This window comes from Scyliorhinus torazame, chromosome 29, assembly GCF_047496885.1.
Source record: "Scyliorhinus torazame isolate Kashiwa2021f chromosome 29, sScyTor2.1, whole genome shotgun sequence".
Classification (NCBI taxonomy): domain Eukaryota; kingdom Metazoa; phylum Chordata; class Chondrichthyes; order Carcharhiniformes; family Scyliorhinidae; genus Scyliorhinus; species Scyliorhinus torazame.
Genome location: NC_092735.1, coordinates 25,324,480 through 25,341,105, shown reverse-complemented (window position 1 = coordinate 25,341,105; position 16,626 = coordinate 25,324,480). Strand labels below are relative to the sequence as shown.

The window sequence follows — 16,626 nt, the reverse complement described above, 5'->3', positions numbered from 1 at the left end:
GTAGAACTTCAAAAATGCGTGGACAAGTGGCAGATAAAGTTATTTCTTTAAAAATAAATTTAGAGTACCCAATCATTTTTTTCCAATTAACGGGAAATTTAGCGCGGCCAATCCACCTCACCTGCACATCTTTAGATTGTGAGGGTGAAACCCACGCAGACACGGGGAGAATGTGCAAACTCCACATGGACAGTCACCCGGGGCCAGGATCGAACCCGGGCTCTCAGCGCCCTAGGCAAACCACACCCCCCCGCCCCCTCCATACAGCCCACGCACACATAAGTGGAACCCCCCTCCCAGTTGGGGCTCCCCAGAGGGCCTGCCCCGGAACAGTGCCAGGGAACCACCTGGGCATTATCCCATACCCTTCTCTTCCCCCTGAGGGCTATATCGAAGAGGGCAGGTGAACAGAGATAATTGGGAGTTCAAATACTTACTTGTTTAAAATTGCAAATGAGAAGGCCAACCATATTTTGGATTGTATAAATAGATGCACAAGATGAATGAGCCAATGATAAATTTGTACAAAGCATTGGTTGGACCATTTATAGAAAGTCCGGAGAATGTATAGGAAAGATTTGTTTGGTTCATGCCAGGGATGAAAAACTGTGATTATAAGGGGGCACTTGAGAAACTGGAACTATTTCTGCTGGAGTAGAGAAGGCTAAGAAGTGGTTCAGTGGGATTTGTTTTTAAATTTTTAAGTCCATTGATCGTGTAACAGGAAAATGCTATTTCCTGTTTGGGAGTCACACAGTGGCAAAAGATCAACAATTTAAAAAGGTCACGGAGAGTTACGAGAGGGGTGAGAAGGAATATATTTAGGCAGAAGATTGTTGAAAGGTGGAATGATGTTTAGACAGGGGCTGGTTGAGGCCGAGCCCACTTCCTATTCAGGGAAGATTGATAGTCGTTTGAAGCAGAGAAAGTTGCAACAGGGCCACGAAGGGAGCCACAGGACAGTAAACTTAAATTTGGATTTCTCTAGTAAACGGATGATGGGCAGAATGGCCTCCCGAGCTGTAAATTTCTCTAGTCCTAACAGTTAACATCTTTAGGCAATGAGAGGAAAACGATTAGAAGCATGACATTTATTAGAAGCATATAATCTGTACCAGGCGGGCATGACCTCATCTGAGAGTTATTTGGAATTGGTCACAATTTTCAGAACAAAATTATGTTGGATCCTGTGGAATTATAATATGATCTGCCTGGTCATCACAAACATATTTGGGTCTTTGGCTCCACAAGTGCGGGTCAGAGGCCAGGACTTGTGCAACGAGTAATTCACCACCTGACTCCCTAGAGCTTGTCCATCATCTACAAGGCACAAGTCCGCGGTGCGATGGAATACTCTCCACTTGCCTGGATGAATGCAGCTCCAATGACACTTAAGAAGCTCGACACCATCCAGGAAAAAGACTTGCCAGCACCCCATCCCATATCTTAAGCATTCACTCCCTCCACCTTCAATGCACAGTGGCAACCGTGTGTACCATATACAAGATGCACTGCAACAACTCACCAAGGCTCCTTCCAAACCCAAGATCCGGACCCCCGAGAAGGATAAGGGCAGCAGATGCATGGGAACACCACCACCTGCAAATTCCCCCGCACGCCATACTGACTTGGAATTATGTTGCCGTTCCTTCACTGTCACTAGCTCAAAATCCTGGAAGTCCCTCCCTAACGTGCGGCACGGAGAGTGTACCTATGACACATGGACTGCAGTGGTTCATGATGGCACTCGCCGTGATCTTCTTAAGAGCTCCAGTTGCTGGTCTTGTCAGCAATGCTCTCGTGCAACATGGATTGGTTGGAAGGAATGACAGATGGGCTGATCCCATGGCTTTTGTTAGTATTACTGAGTATCCAGTTGCTGAGGAGAGCACAGCAGTGACTTTGCCCCCCACTCAATGGAAAAGACCGATATTGGGCAGCAGGGTAGCACAGTGGTTAGCACAGTTGCATCACAGCTCCAAAGTCCCAGGTTCGCTTCCTGGCTTGGGTCACTGTCTGTGCAGAGTCTGCACGTTCTCCCCGTGTCTGCGTGGGTTTCGTCCGGGTGCTCCAGTTTCCTCCCACAGTCCAAAGATGTGCAGGTTAGGTGGATTGGCCATGATAAATTGCCCTTAGTGTCCAAATAAAGTTTAGGTGGGGTTGCTGGGTTACAGGGATAGGGTGGAGGCATGGGCTTGGGTGGGGCACTCTTTCCACGGACCGGTGCACACTCGATGGGCTGAATGGCCTCCTTCTGCACTGAAAATTCTATGATTGGAAACTTAAGTGCTGGACAAAACCAGATCCCTACTGCGGCACAGAGCCACGTGTTGAACCTTCAGAGCATCACGTGGCTGTGACTAGAGTTCTAACCATTTCATTTATAGGTGGACATTTTTGGACAGGGACTCCTTGTGGAGACTCCCTGAGAGTATCTTGCCGAAATTCATATTCAATACTTGGTTGTCTGAGTGCCAGGGAAATAGTTAAAATCTTCCTGAAGAGAAAGAATTAAAAGTTATTTAGCTCATCACTTCTGATTCTTTCTCAAATCGTGTTGTGTGCTGGATTCTCCCATGAAATGTTTATCTTCCTCTATTGGGTATGGTAGCACAGTGGTTATATTACTTATGATGGGGTGTAGATTAATTTGTTCTTAATCTAGGACAAAAGTTCGGCACAACATTGTGGGCTGAAGGACCTGTTCTGTGCTGTATTTTTCTGTGGTCTAGCAATCCAGAGACTGGGACTAATGATCTGGAGATGTGAATTTAAATCCTACCAAGGCAGCTGGGGAATTAGATTTCAGTTAATTGAATAAATCCGGAACTAAACAGTCAGTATCAGAAATTTTCAATTCTCTTCCCACACCCAGTGGTGCACTAAGATGGACTTTTGTCTGTTTCCATTGCTAATAATTCCTGGGACAAGTCGCTAGTCTGTCGCCAGGGGGTTTATGGAGTGGCACGCCATGTCAAGTGTGACTGACCAGGAGCCTCTCCCGCTCTTACTGCCTCCATTGACGTGCTTGAAGAATTTGCAAGTTGACATTCAACCTGTTTGACCACGTCAGCAACGCACCTTCCTTGGCCATCAGGTCCTGGGGTGGGACTCGACTTCGGAGCTTCTGGCTCAGAGGCAGGGATGCTAACCCGCTCCTCTACAAGACCTCCTAATGTCAGTAATGGTGACCATGAAACTAATGGATTGCCATTAAAACTCCTTTGTTTATTAATGTCCTTTAAGGGAGGAAATCCTGGTCCTTACCTGGTCTTATCTATATGTTACTCCAGGCCTACAGCAGGGTGGTTGACTTTTCCCTGCCCTTTTAAATGGCCTCGCAAACTACACAGTTGTACGAAATGATTACATTTGTAATTGTTAAGCAAGGTCGCTCACCACCACCTTCTCAAGAGCAATTAGCGATGGGCAATAAATTCTGGCCATGGCCTGTGATACCCACTTCCCGCAAATGTGTTGTGTGTTTCATATCTCAGAACTATATGGCAATGGGCAGTAGTTTTTATGTGTGTAGGAACTTTATTTGCTGTGCTTTATACCAGTGCTTTTCAAACTTTTTTCATCATGGGACCCACTTTTGCCAACTGGCCAACCTTCGGGACCTATGCCACGTTCACTTACCAGACTATCCTCTTGTCAAGGTAGTCTTTGGGACACTAACGTTTTCTTGCCCCAGGCAGGGGACGGAAACAAAATCATCTGGTTTTCCTGCACATAATCACCATCCAGTAGTTCTTGGTGTATTGGCCGTATGTAATTACCAGTACAGAGGCTCCAGTTTGGTTAAAGCTCCTCTTCCATTCTCCCTGGCTAAATGGACTCCAGTCAGGTGGTGGTCTTGAGAATCTGGAGCCAGTTTAGGCAGCATTTTAAGCTGGGTCCTGTGTCATTGTTGACCCCGATCTGTGACAATCATCGTTTTGTACTTGCGGCCTTGGACTCATTCTTTGGACGAGGAGGGGCTGGAGCGGTTTGGACATTTGTTTCTAGATTTTGAGGTGTGGGTGGGCAGGTACCGGCTTCCAAGAACTAACCTGTTTCGGTTTTATCGGGTGCACGCCTTTGTACGCAAGGAAATGTCTTCCTTTCCTTGGCACCTCAGCCCTCGTTGATGGATAGGGTTCTTTCAGTGGTGGATGTAGGGAAAGGGAAGATGTCGGGCATTTATAGTCAGTGGGGGGAGGGGGTGGAGCGAGGCTCAACAAAGAATCAGTCCCACCTCCTCGCCCACTAGGCTCAGCCTGATTCAGTTTAAAGTGGTTCATAGGGATCAGTTCTGGGTCCTCTGCTGTTTGTGATTTTCATTAATGACTTGGATGAGGGAGTTGAAGGGTGGGTCAGTAAATCTGCAGACGATACGAAGATTGGTGGAGTTGTGGATAGTGAGGAGGGCTGTTGTCGGCTGCAAAGAGACATAGATAGGATGCAGAGCTGGGCTGAGAAGTGGCAGATGGAGTTTAACCCTGAAAAGTGTGAAGTTGTCCATTTTGGAAGGACAAATATGAATGCGGAATACAGGGTTAACGGTAGGGTTCTTGGCAATGTGGAGGAGCAGAGAGATCTTGGGTCTATGTTCATAGATCTTTGAAAGTTGCCACTCAAGTGGATAGAGCTGTGAAGAAGGCCTATGGTCTGCTAGCGTTCATTAGCAGAGGGATTGAATTTAAGAGCCGTGAGGTGATGATGCAGCTGTATAAAACCTTAGTACAGCCACATTTGGAGTACTGTGCAGTTCTGGTCTCCTCATTTTATGAAGGATGTGGAAGCTTTGGAAAAGGTGCAAAGGAGATTTACCAGGATGTTGCCTGGAATGGAGAGTAGGTCTTACGAGGAAAGGTTGAGAGTGCTAGGCCTTTTCTCATTAGAACAGAGAAGGATGAGGGGCGACTTGATAGAGGTTTATAAGATGATCAGGGGAATAGATAGAGTAGACAGTCAGAGACTTTTTCCCCGGGTGGAACAAACCATTACGAGGGGACATAAATTTAAGGTGAATGGTGGAAGATATAGGGGGGATGTCAGAGGTAGGTTCTTTACCCAGACAGTGGGGGCATGGAATGCACTGCCTGTGGAAGTAGTTGAGTCGGAAACATTAGGGATCTTCAAGCGGCTATTGGATAGGTACATGGATTACGGTAGAACGATGGGGTGTAGGTTAATTTGTTCTTAATCTAGGACAAAAGTTCGGCACAAGATCGTGGACCGAAGGGCCTTTTCTGTGCTGTATTTTTCTATGTTCTATACATCTAATCAAGGCATGAGTAGGTGATAGATGCGAGCAGTGTTTTAGGGGTCCGGCACACAATACACACGTGATCTGGTCATGTCCTAAGCTTATGAGCTTTTGGGCCACCTTCACCATGTTCAGAATTCTTGGGGTTGAGTTGGAGACTTGCCCTTTGGTGGCTATCTTTGGGGTTTCAGATTTACTTGAGCTGCAGATGGGAGCGAAGGCAGATCCTCTGGCCTTCGCCTTGCTAATAGCCCAAAGGCGACTGCTGTTTGGATGGAAGTCTCCGGTGCCACGGTCTGGTTAAGTGACCTGATGGAGTTCTTACACTTCAAAGAAATTAAGTATACCCTGAGAGGGTTGACAGAGAGGTTCTATCTGAGGTGGCAACCATTTATTTTGTAGTTCAGGAAGCTGGTCACCGTCAGATATTTGGAGGGGGAGCTGGGGTTTTGTTCTTTTGGGGTTTGGCTTGGGGGGTGGTGGGAGGGTTGAAATATTGTAATTGTTGTTTGAATATGATTGTTGAGGTGTTATATAGGAAAAACGTAATAAGACACTATTTTGTAAAAGGTTATGAAATATTTACAAATTAATATTTTTAAAAAATGCAAAATCTTATCTTCCGATTTCAGTGCTCAAAACATTATCCTTCCTGCCACCATTCCAAAAATAGTTAGGTATAAACGTGAGATTCAGAGGGCAACCTTCAAGTTACCATGCACCTTCCGGCCTTATTCTGCGGAGTTAGGGGCAACAGGGTGTCGCAGTGGTTAGCACTGCTGTCTCACGGTGCTGAGGACTCGGGTTCGATCCCAGCCCCCGGTCACTGTCCATGTAGAGTTTGCACATTCTCACCCTGACTGCGTGGGTCTCACCCCCACAACCCAAAAGATGTGCCTGGTAGGAGAATTGGCCACGCTAAATTGCCCCTTAATTGGGAAAAAATAATAATTGGGTTCTCTAAATTTAAACAAAAAATTCTGCGAGGTGGAATTAGCAGATTTGGGACGCTATGTCACTAAGGAGTATTTCTGGGTTCCACTTGTGATATTGTTCAAAGTGCTGAGGGGACAGTAGTTTGTGTGGTCGAAATAAATCACCAAGTGAATTGATTCTGGTGACAGCAGCTGACTCCCAGCACTGAGCAGTTGCAACAAGTCAGGAGTGGGGCAAAGGGCAGCAAGCGAGGCGGCGCAAACCAGCACAAGACATTCATTCCACACGATTAAGTAAGTGAGTTCAGCGACTATCCTTTGTTTCAATATTTTCCCCATTCCTTCTGTCACAGTTCTATCTCTCTCTCTCACTGGATTATTTGGGGGCTGGGACTGGGTGCCCATGAACCTGAATTCCCCCACGCATCCTGCGTTAACAAAAGTGCAGACGGCGATCCTTCTGACCGCCCGCGACCCACCCATGGGTCACGACCCACACTTCGAAAAACTCTACTTTGTACAATGCCGAGAAAGAGTCTCATTTCACTTCAGCTATGGCTTCCTGCTCTTTTTACACCTTTGTTGACTTTTCTCTGAATCCACACCCAGATTTAACCAATCGAATAAAGCGAGCATAAATCAGTTACCCAACTCAAACACAGAACAGTTCAACTAAGAGGCAGGTTTAGCACAGTGGGTTAAACAGCTGGCTTGTAATGCAGAACAATGCCAGCAGCGCGGGTTCAATCCCTGTACCGGCCTCCCCGAACAGGCGCCGAAATGTGGCAACTAGGGGCTTTTCACAGTAACTTCATTGAAGCCTACTTGTGACAATAAGCGGTTATTATTATTATACTACAGAATGTATTTTAAAACAATACTCCCAGCTGAGGACGAGTATTTAGATTTCTTTTCCATTTTTAAAGTAAGAGATTTACTTTAGATTTACTTTTAAAGTAAGAGATTAAGATATGGTTAAGTTACTGACTTTGCAATTCATTAAATTGATGCCTCTATCTCTTTCGTGCTTAGGTTGCCGATGATGGTTACGGTGTTTCTTACATTATCGTCGGAGAAAATCTAATCAACTTCCACGTCTCCTGCAAGGTCTCCAGCCCGTTAACGGTAAAGTCCCAGCTCACACTCCCTACACACCTTTCTCTGCCGTTACTGGTTGGGAAGAGGGATTATGCTTCCATCCGACACTCAAAATTTGATGCCTGGTGAATTCATTGTCACTCTGCAGCTTGCTGTTAATATTCTGGGTTCATTGACAGGCAAAGAGATTTCCCCAATGTGGTAGGTGGGGGCCATACAGTGATAGAGCAGACCGGAGGTTGTGGCCGGGATTCTCTGTCACGGGTCTGCCCCGCTGCCGGTGAGATCGGTGAATCTGACGCTCAGTCAAATCTCCCATTCGCTGCAGTGGAACCGAGAATCCCGCCGCCGTGAATAGACGGAGAATCCCGCCCTGTAAGTGGAGGTAGGAATCAGATCTGTGCCTTGAGTTCTGATGTGCTGGGGGTGTCAGTTCCAGTATAAAATTTGTAGAGGCAGAGCTCATCTCAGCAGCCAATTAGTTGTCTTTATGAAATTTTTCGAAAGAGCTGGTGAGGCGGAAAGATTTAGCGAGGGGATTTCAGAACGTTGGGGTACACAGAATGAAGAGAAGACTGTTCAAAGAGCAAGGGGGCAGGTTGATTGATTGATTTGATTTATTGTCACACGTACCGAAGTACAGTGAAACGTATTTTTCTGCGGCCAAGGAAACGTACACCGTAGACAAAAAAGGATAGTAGAGAGTTACAGGGAATGCGAAAAAGTACACAGCTCATCGACAAATAAGTAATTGGTTACAGTACGGAACAAGGGCCAAACAAAGCAAATACGACATGAGTAAGAGCAGCATAGGGCGTCGTGAATAGTGTCTTACAGGGAACAGATCAGTCCGAGGGAGAGTCGTTGAGGAGTCTAGTAGCTGTGGGGAAGAAGCTGTTCCTATGTCTGGATGTGCGGGTCTTCAGACTTCTGTATCTTCTGCCTGATGGAAGGGAAAGCCTGGGTGCGAGGGGTCTCTGACCATACTGTCTGCCTTCCCGAGGCAGCAAGAGGTGTAGATAGAATCAGTGGGAGGGGGGCAATGTGGTGAACTCAGCCCAACACATCACACAAACTTGCCCCCACCCATTGATTCTGTCTACACCTCCCGCTGCCTCAGGAAGGCAGACAGCATTGTCTGTTGGGCGAGAGAAAGTTAGAGATACAGAGGGGTAATGATTTAAGCACAAAGTTTAAGAATTTAAAATGTCAGCATGTCTGGACAAACCGAAGAATATGTATTAACTTTAACGATTGGATTCAGGTAGACACACAGGGAAACCACATTCTCTGTAACTGGAGATCACTGAGCCTTACTTACTTGCACAAAGGAAATAAAAGATGTACAGTTCTGAAATGATACTGACTTAAATCCTTTCTCCTTTTGCTTTCCGAAAGGATGCGCATCGTTTTGGTAAAAACATCTCCGAAGCGATGTCAGACATCCTCGCGCTCTTCAGTTTGGATGCGAAAAAGCCCTAAATGTAATAATTCTACCTGTCCTGACACCGCAAAAGGGAAGGAAAAAAAAACACTGAGGATCCTGCGCACCCAAGGTTGTTTGAACAAATCGTTCTGCTAAAGGACTTGGCGTGCGTATGCACTGTTTTTTTTTGTGTCAACTTTCATTATTTATTCATTTGTGTCAAGGGGGTGATTTTAAATTTAAAAAAAAAACAAAAAGCAACAACAATGCAAAGGAAAGGGACTTACCGTTGGAATTTTGGTGTGTGGAAGCGATAGGGCTTGAACTTAACATTTAAACGGCCATTTTCCCCGTGAAGAATTAAGCTATAACTTTTACCCTTCTAATCATTCTCTGTTTCCCTGCATGAGTTGCACCACGTGTGCTGCTTTGGTCTTGCATTGCCTGTATTTCGTTAAACTTGGGTTACACTGCAGTGAACTTCCAAACTTAAGCTGGAAACACAGTGAAGGAATACCAGCATTGGGGACAATCGGCAAAATGGGAGCGACCAATTGGCCCAGAATTAGGCCTGGGAAGGGAATTCTAACATTGGAACGTCACCCTATCAGAATATCTGTCAGGCACGGCTGTGAGTGGGGTGGGGGAAAGAGTTTTTTTAAAAAGATGCAGCTTTCTGTTGGGTCTGAGGGCATCGATGGCCCAGGGCTCCAAAGTATGTCATCTATTCAGGTGCCATTATTGAGGAATGAAATGTTCCATCCAAAGCTCCGTGAACTCCTGGAGATGAAGGGTTGGGGGGGGGATCGGGGTGCAGATTCAATGGCAGCGCACGCTCCTTGTACCTAATTGCACAGTACTTTCAAAGTACATCAGAGGAGAGCATGAATTTAAAGCAAAACATCCAATCACCTTTACTGGACGCAGTGATGTATTCCCATACACGTCGGGTGCAACCGATGCTTGGACAAACGTTCACACCTACGGGAACAGCGTTGCTCCTGCTCCCACTGCAACCGTTAGCAGTGTTGCGCATATAACATCATCGGTTTGTGTCCTGCAATCAACAGCTGATTATAATGGCCACGGCTGGTCTAGTGGGCAGGAGCTCACCTGGCAGCGGAGGAAAGGAATGAATGTCATCAAAGAGATAACAGAATTTACTACCGGCAACTCTAAGAAGTTGAGTTCCGCTGAGCAGACTGATTCTATTTGGCCCGTTGAAATTATTGCCTGTCCGTCAGATATTTATTTTTCATTCGCTGGGTACCCAAGCTGTATTATGGTGATTAGCAATGAAATGGGAGGTCTCGTCGCCAATCTAAATTCAGTTGGGGTCCGCTTTCGTGTGCAGAAAGGTGGGCTTCACATTTAGCTAACCCATCAATCCCAATTATTTAGACTTCTACCCTGGGGAGAAAGAGAAAGCTGCGGCAAGCTCGATTATTGTTTCCAATTGCAAAAAAAAACTTAGCTGCCCTGCCCACACCTATTTAACCCACATTGGGCCTCCTGGCAGTTTTTGTTTTATTTTGGATTTTCTCAATTTGTGGTCAATCTGCATTCAAGCTCTGTCTGTTGAAGTTGGTGCCTTTAAATGTAGTTATTTACGATACTGATTTGTCTTCATTAAACTGGACCTCTGGTTAGTCAGTTTCTGTTTCTCCAGGGTCTGGACAGCCCTTGCTTCTCGCAGCCTCTGTGTGGGAGGTTCACTGGGACGACCAGAGGGGAATTCAATCATTCCCATTGACTCCAATCAGAATAAAATTCACTGGGAACTGAAGGAAAGGGGTCTGGGGCAGGGTGAATCCCAAATTGAAAACGGAACAGCTGTTTAGACAAATCCGTAGACATGTTTTCAGGTGGGTGGGTGGGTGTTATAGCAGTTGCGCCCTCTCCTGATCCCCACCTGCAGCAGCATTGTAAATGTGTTTGCGAAGATTTCCACTATTTGATGTTTTTAACCAAATTGTAAATGGATTTGCACAAAGGCCAGGGGTTAAAATCGGAAGGATCCCTGCCCTCCCCTCGTAATTTATAACAGTGATGCTAAAATGGCATCTAAAAATTGCGCGCCCCGTCCCTGCCAGCCATCTCTTATCGCCAGCCATTCAGCTCTCACCTTTCCGTGGCCAAAATTCTCCAGCCGTTTGCCGGGTTTCTTTGGTCCCGTCAGCACCCCCCCCCCCTCACCCGCGGGTATCCCAGCGACGCGGAGTGGCTTCACTGGGAAACCCCAATGACAGCAGCAGGAACAGAGAATGCCGCTGCCAGCGAACGGCGCGCCGCCTCCCACTGCCGAGGGACACGCGGCTGGAGGGCCGGAGAATCCAGCCCCTCACCACAGCCAAGCCCCAGGCTTAACACCCGCATCAACATGGCTAACCAGAAGCGAGGGACTGGGTTTAAGACCAAGGTAATTACAATGTAGTTGTATATATTCAATGAAATGAACGATTTCACAAAGCCATTACTGCGAGACAACTGTCTGGCAGGACAGAAACACCAAAAAAAATAAGCAATAGAAGCTGGGAGTCTTGAAACAAGTTGACACATGCAAAATTAAGAAGTGATTTAAGAATGATTAAATGACAATCACATTTAAAATAGCTTACTGTGATATTTTGCAAAATTTGAATCATAGCCGATAAAATACCGAATGGAAATCTTGGATCTCAGTAGGGATTGAAAAAGCCCCTTTTATATTTGAAAAAAAAATGAGTGAGAAGGATTTATTTTGGCAAGCAGCATTTACCATTCTCTCGTTCTGTCTTTGTCATTAGGTACATGTAAATATCCCCCTGCACAATCATTTTTCAAACATTGTTTCATTTGTACCTCTGACGATACAATCGAACCATGTCTGTCCCGAGTGCCACGGGAGGGACACAATACAACCTAGGCAGTGTGGCACACACTAGCGCTGTTCAATATTCCTTCTTGCCGTACCAGTTTCAAGACACAATCCATTAAGGCACATATTGCTGGTTCCTACTAAGTCCCATGCTTCCGCTGTCAGGACGACCACAGTAAGGGCTATCTATCGGGTCTTCGTGTGAAAGGTGCAAAGCACCAACAGTATGAGCAAGTGACCAGACACTTCCTGTGAGCCAAATGGCCTCCTTCTGCACTGTAAATTCTATGATTCTATATCAGTGATGGCATTTCCAATTCTGTTTCATTAAAGTCCTGACCAAATCCTGACACATGTCCCTCGGGAAGGTAAAGTTATGAGATTTGATCTGGTTAAACCAGTGTTAATAACCAGTTATCTAAGATGTCCACTGTCCTGGGAAAAGAAGTGCAATTTGATTTAATGCTGTGCTTGTAACTTCACATTCCAGTTATTATGGTGGAAAGTGAACCAAAATTAAACCACGCCTCGCTTGTGGTGTAACTGGTGTATCATAGCAAACCCCAGTCATACCATCCCAGTAAAACTCCTCTCTGCATTTTTTTTGGGGGGGGGTGCAGGTTTGAGATTAAATTGTAGGGGATTTCCAACATTTTACCAAAGAGCGTTATAACCAAAGGACCACGTTATATGATTGCAATTTTCAGTCATGTGAACACTTATTTACCTCCATTGTGTATCTCTGCAATGAGTGTATTTTGTGTCAAATTTTTACCTTTTATATTATGTTCAGATTTTACTGTTGTAGATTGTGTCCTTAAATCATTACAAACTCTTAACCTTTTGTGGGATAGTGAGAACCTCACTAAATGGGTTAAATTGAAGCAGGGTTTTGACCTGTTTCAAACCTGTGGCAAAGGTGCACACTTTGTGTGGTTGGTGATGTGCACAGAAAGTCCACAGAATATCTGGTGTGGGTGATGAAGATACCATGTTGCCATTGTAAAGTGCATTCAGATGCCAACCGTGTACAATATTCAGCAGCCCAAATCGCATGCAGTGTGGGATGCACTGGGGTGTTTGGTCATCACAGTTCAAGAAATTTCTATTCCTCCCTCACCCTTCAGCCCCAGGAACGGAAACATAATCACTGGGAAGGTAGTTTGGTGACTGTTTCTTGCTGTGACCTAGTAGATTCTGGAAACTCCCACCAGGAATCTCGTCGGGAATTTGGTTGCTCCATCGACCTCCCCACCCCACCCAGGGAATTCCAAACATTCATGATGGGAGTTCTTGGAAGAAAGGACAAAAGTCAGGTAGCTTCACTGCCGTGCCTCAATGGAGGTGTGAATTTGCACTTGTCAGAGTAGAGTCAGTCGGGCCACATTCTGTTTCCTGGTCACTGTTAGAACTAGGGTTTGAATTGCTTGTCCCTTTCCTACCTTCACATTTCCATTTGGCGAACAGCATGAAGCTATTAGGAAGATTTGCTGCCTGATCAATTTTTGAAAGGTTCACAGTTAGTTGAGGCACACACTCTGCACAGATATCACTGGGGTTTTTTTCCCACAATCCACACCATTAGGAGGCTGGGCCCATAAAACACGGCTATCCCCGAATTCAGAGCTGCAGCTCCAGCCTCACTCGTCCTGACTAGAGTGGGGTTCCAACCCTACAGCTTGAGACTCGTGAGGCAGGAATACTCTCCCAGTGGGGAGGGGGTGCACATCCACTAACTTATCTGACATGCTCCCACCCTGTGTACCTACCGCCTGTTTTTCTTGATAACTTAAAGCTGATATAACCAAGGATGAATAGCTATTTTAAAATGTCCCATGATCAGCCAGGCTGAGCTGTGTGGATCAGGCCTATCACAGATACGTGAGTCACTGCTAAGTCAGCTGATCTCAACCAGGGTGGAGGAACGGGGATGAATAGTCACCTGGCTAGGGAGGGAGAATGCGCATGTGTGTGCCTGTGTCTCTGTACATACATGTGCCAGTGTGTCTGTATCTGTCTTGTGCCTATATGTATTCATGTATGTGTGTGTGTTTGTTCCTATATGTGTGCATCCCTACATATGTGTGTCTGTGTCTTGTGTCTATGTGTGTGGCTGCGTGTGTCTATGCGTCTGTATGTGTCTTTGTGTACTTGTGTGCATCTCTGTGTGTCTGACTTTTTTTGTGCCTGTGTGTGAATGTGGGGCTGTCAGGATCAGGCTCAACTGTTATGCTCTGTACAGTTGAGTAGTATGTTGATGTTCATTGCCTTGGCACACACGGAAGGGGCACTGGAAGGCATCTGATACCCGTGGAACCGTACCCCAGCAAGTAGTCAGTGCTTGAAGGGGTCTTGAGGTGTTTGAAGGGGTGTTGGAAAAGATGCTTCTTTAGCTTCGTCCCCCTTTTCAATTAATTAACTTTGAAATCCGACAATACCAAGTGCCGCAACTCTTGTGTTTCTTGACCAACTGGGCAGGTGCCTTCGACATAAACCATTCCCTAAGCTTTATGTTGCATAGAATAGTGAATGATAATTCACCAGTCTATGTACCAGAAACTGAGCATAATTTCCACTCTTTCGAAACCCTCTAAATCCCAGTTTCAAACATGCAGCCACCTATTTATCTCACTCACACCAATCTTAAAATCCAACAAACTAAACGTTAAGAATTTCCCCATATTATTACAGCTCCAGTCCATAAAATCTTCAAAGGGATAAATTCAAGATTCAAATCTTACCAAGCTTGTATTCTGTGGTTTGACATCCTCCCCTGCCAAGCGGGTACCATTGTAATTTATCTCCGCTTGGATCTTTATTGCCACATGCTGTGACTTATTCCTGATTGCATCTCCCAGCTGTCTCTGTGTAGGAATGAAGTGGGAAGCAGGGCAAGCGCAGAATTTTCCTCTTAATACCGTTTTGAGCCGAATGTTTTTCAGACAATGCAACATGTCAAGCATGAACACGTGATCAACCTGGCCAGAGCTACAGTTTCCCAGAACTCGTGTCAGATATTGTGCACAATACCCACTTGTTTTGAGTGGGAACGGGTATCTCTCTCCATTTGGTGCTCTCTTTTTCCGTGTCATTAGAAGAGTTGTCCGTCTCCTATGTTGAATCGTGTTAGTTGCATTATTGATTGTTATCTATTCTCTCATTTCTTTTGACAATCATTTTGTTTTTTTTTGTAAATGTCTATGCAGGTATCAATGCAATCAGTAAGGGACACTCAGAAGTAAAATGCCAGTTGCCTGAAACTATCTGTGTCCTGTCTTTATTATTTAGAGGTACCATCCTGTGTTTGATGACATGTGGGGATTTCTGAATGTGTCCCATTTAATGCGTGGATGAAAGTGAGTGTTTATGTGCTTATTTGAAAGTGTTTAGGCAGAGAACAAGTCACGGGCCCCGAACACTGACATCACGTGCTCTGGGCGCGATTGCTATTCCTCCATTTTCATGGGCGGCACGGTAGCACAGTGGTTAGCACCAGGCTCCCAGGTTCAATTCCCGGCTTGGGTCACTGTCTGTGCGGAGCCTGCATGTTCTCCCTGTGTCTGTGTGGGTTTCCTCCGGGTGCTCCGGTTTCCTCCCACAAGTCCCGAAAGACGTGCTGTTAGGTAATTTGGACATTCTGAATTCTCCCTCAATGTACCCGAAATGTGGACACCGGAATGTGGCGACTAGGGAATTTTCACGGTAAGTTCACTACAGTGTTAATGTAAGCCTACTTGTGACAATAATAAAGATATTATTGTATGTGTCTGACTGGCTGTGGGGCCGACTGTAATTGTAGCCCAGAGTTTCACAGAATCGTGGAGACTCTGGGAACCTTTAAAAATGAAGGGTGGGACCCAGATCCGCAAGTCCCGCATCAATTTCCAACATCCAACTGGTAGGGTAAATAGGGTGGGGCATGAATCACACATGAGGGAAACCCAAACTCAACAGAGACAGCTGAACTCAGTACTCTGTTCAAACGGACCCCCGTCTCTTCGTATCAAGGGCCATAACCCGCAGTGTGGAAGCTGCAAATTTTCTCGAGGGAAGGTCTGTAGAATTGCCAAGCACTGAAATTGTTCAAATCGTCAGCCCTTTGTATCAGTGCGTGGTTAATAAATATGGGACGCGATTTGACGGGAAACTTTCTAAGTGCCATTTTCGGCACTTTTGGCGGAGTGTTTCTGGACGGCCGACTTGGCAAGATCGGGGTCTGTATTCAATGGCAATTAGTGCCGAAAATGAGCCCCCCACAAGCTTCTTGTCATCACTGGCTGTCTCACTGTCTGATTCGCCGCTAACAAATGGGAGCTGCTTTTAAGCACTCCCTCACCCCTCACTCCCAGTCACACACAAGCGTGGCAGCCTGTGATTGACAGGCGGGGAATCCTGTTTCCCCGAGGGGGTCGGAGGGCCAGCAGCAGGGTCAACAATGCCTTCTGGGAGGCAGTGGCATAACCAGGAAGACCGCCATTCAATGTCAGAAGAAGACCAACAACCATCACTGAGCTGCAAGGGTAAGTTACCACCTCTCCTGGCATCAATTCCACCTGCTACCCCTCAAGTTCCCAAACCCCCACCCAAAAATCACTGGCTGACATCTTGCCCCCTCACCACTTCCGATCTTTGTGCTTGTTCCTCAGAACCCCCTGGCACCCATCAGCACAACCCCTTCATGTCCAGGTGTGGTGCCCACACATGCCTCCTGCTATAGACAGCGTGTCGTTCGCAATGCCCTCTCTGCCCCTCACAGGAGAAAATCGCCCATAATAAGTGGGAAAGGGCCAAGAAAAGAGGTGGAGTCCCAGAGATCCAAGTCCTCACCCACTATGGGGAACGAGCCTTGGAGATCGTGGGGTTGACCGAGGACAGAGCAATCACCGACAGTGAGGCTGGCCTCCCCCACAGCAATGTGGATCCACTGCCCCTTCACCCAGATGGTCTCAGTGAGTAGTTAATGTCAGAAAAAATGATTCTTCTCCCTCACTGACCCACATGTCCATTGACTCCCAGGATCTCCATCTGACCAGGCCGGGCCATCCGGAACCGTCAT

General features: G+C 46.2%; 1 protein-coding gene across 9 annotated transcripts in view; it reads left to right on the top strand.

The window, feature by feature from the left end:
• LOC140403951 (carnitine O-palmitoyltransferase 1, liver isoform-like) overlaps window positions 1-14,830 on the top strand; it is a 150,873-nt gene extending 136,043 nt beyond the window's left edge. For 7 of the 9 annotated variants that reach the window (XM_072492239.1, XM_072492240.1, XM_072492233.1 and 4 more), the window contains 2 exons: window positions 7,222-7,314; window positions 8,686-14,830. In XM_072492239.1, the coding sequence (XP_072348340.1) occupies window positions 7,222-7,314; window positions 8,686-8,769 (177 nt within the window). In that variant the 3' untranslated portion in view covers window positions 8,770-14,830. The remainder of the gene's footprint in view (window positions 1-7,221; window positions 7,315-8,685) is intronic. The other 2 variants (XR_011938441.1, XR_011938440.1) reach the window with 2 other exon arrangements.
• Window positions 14,831-16,626: the final 1,796 nt, after the last annotated feature.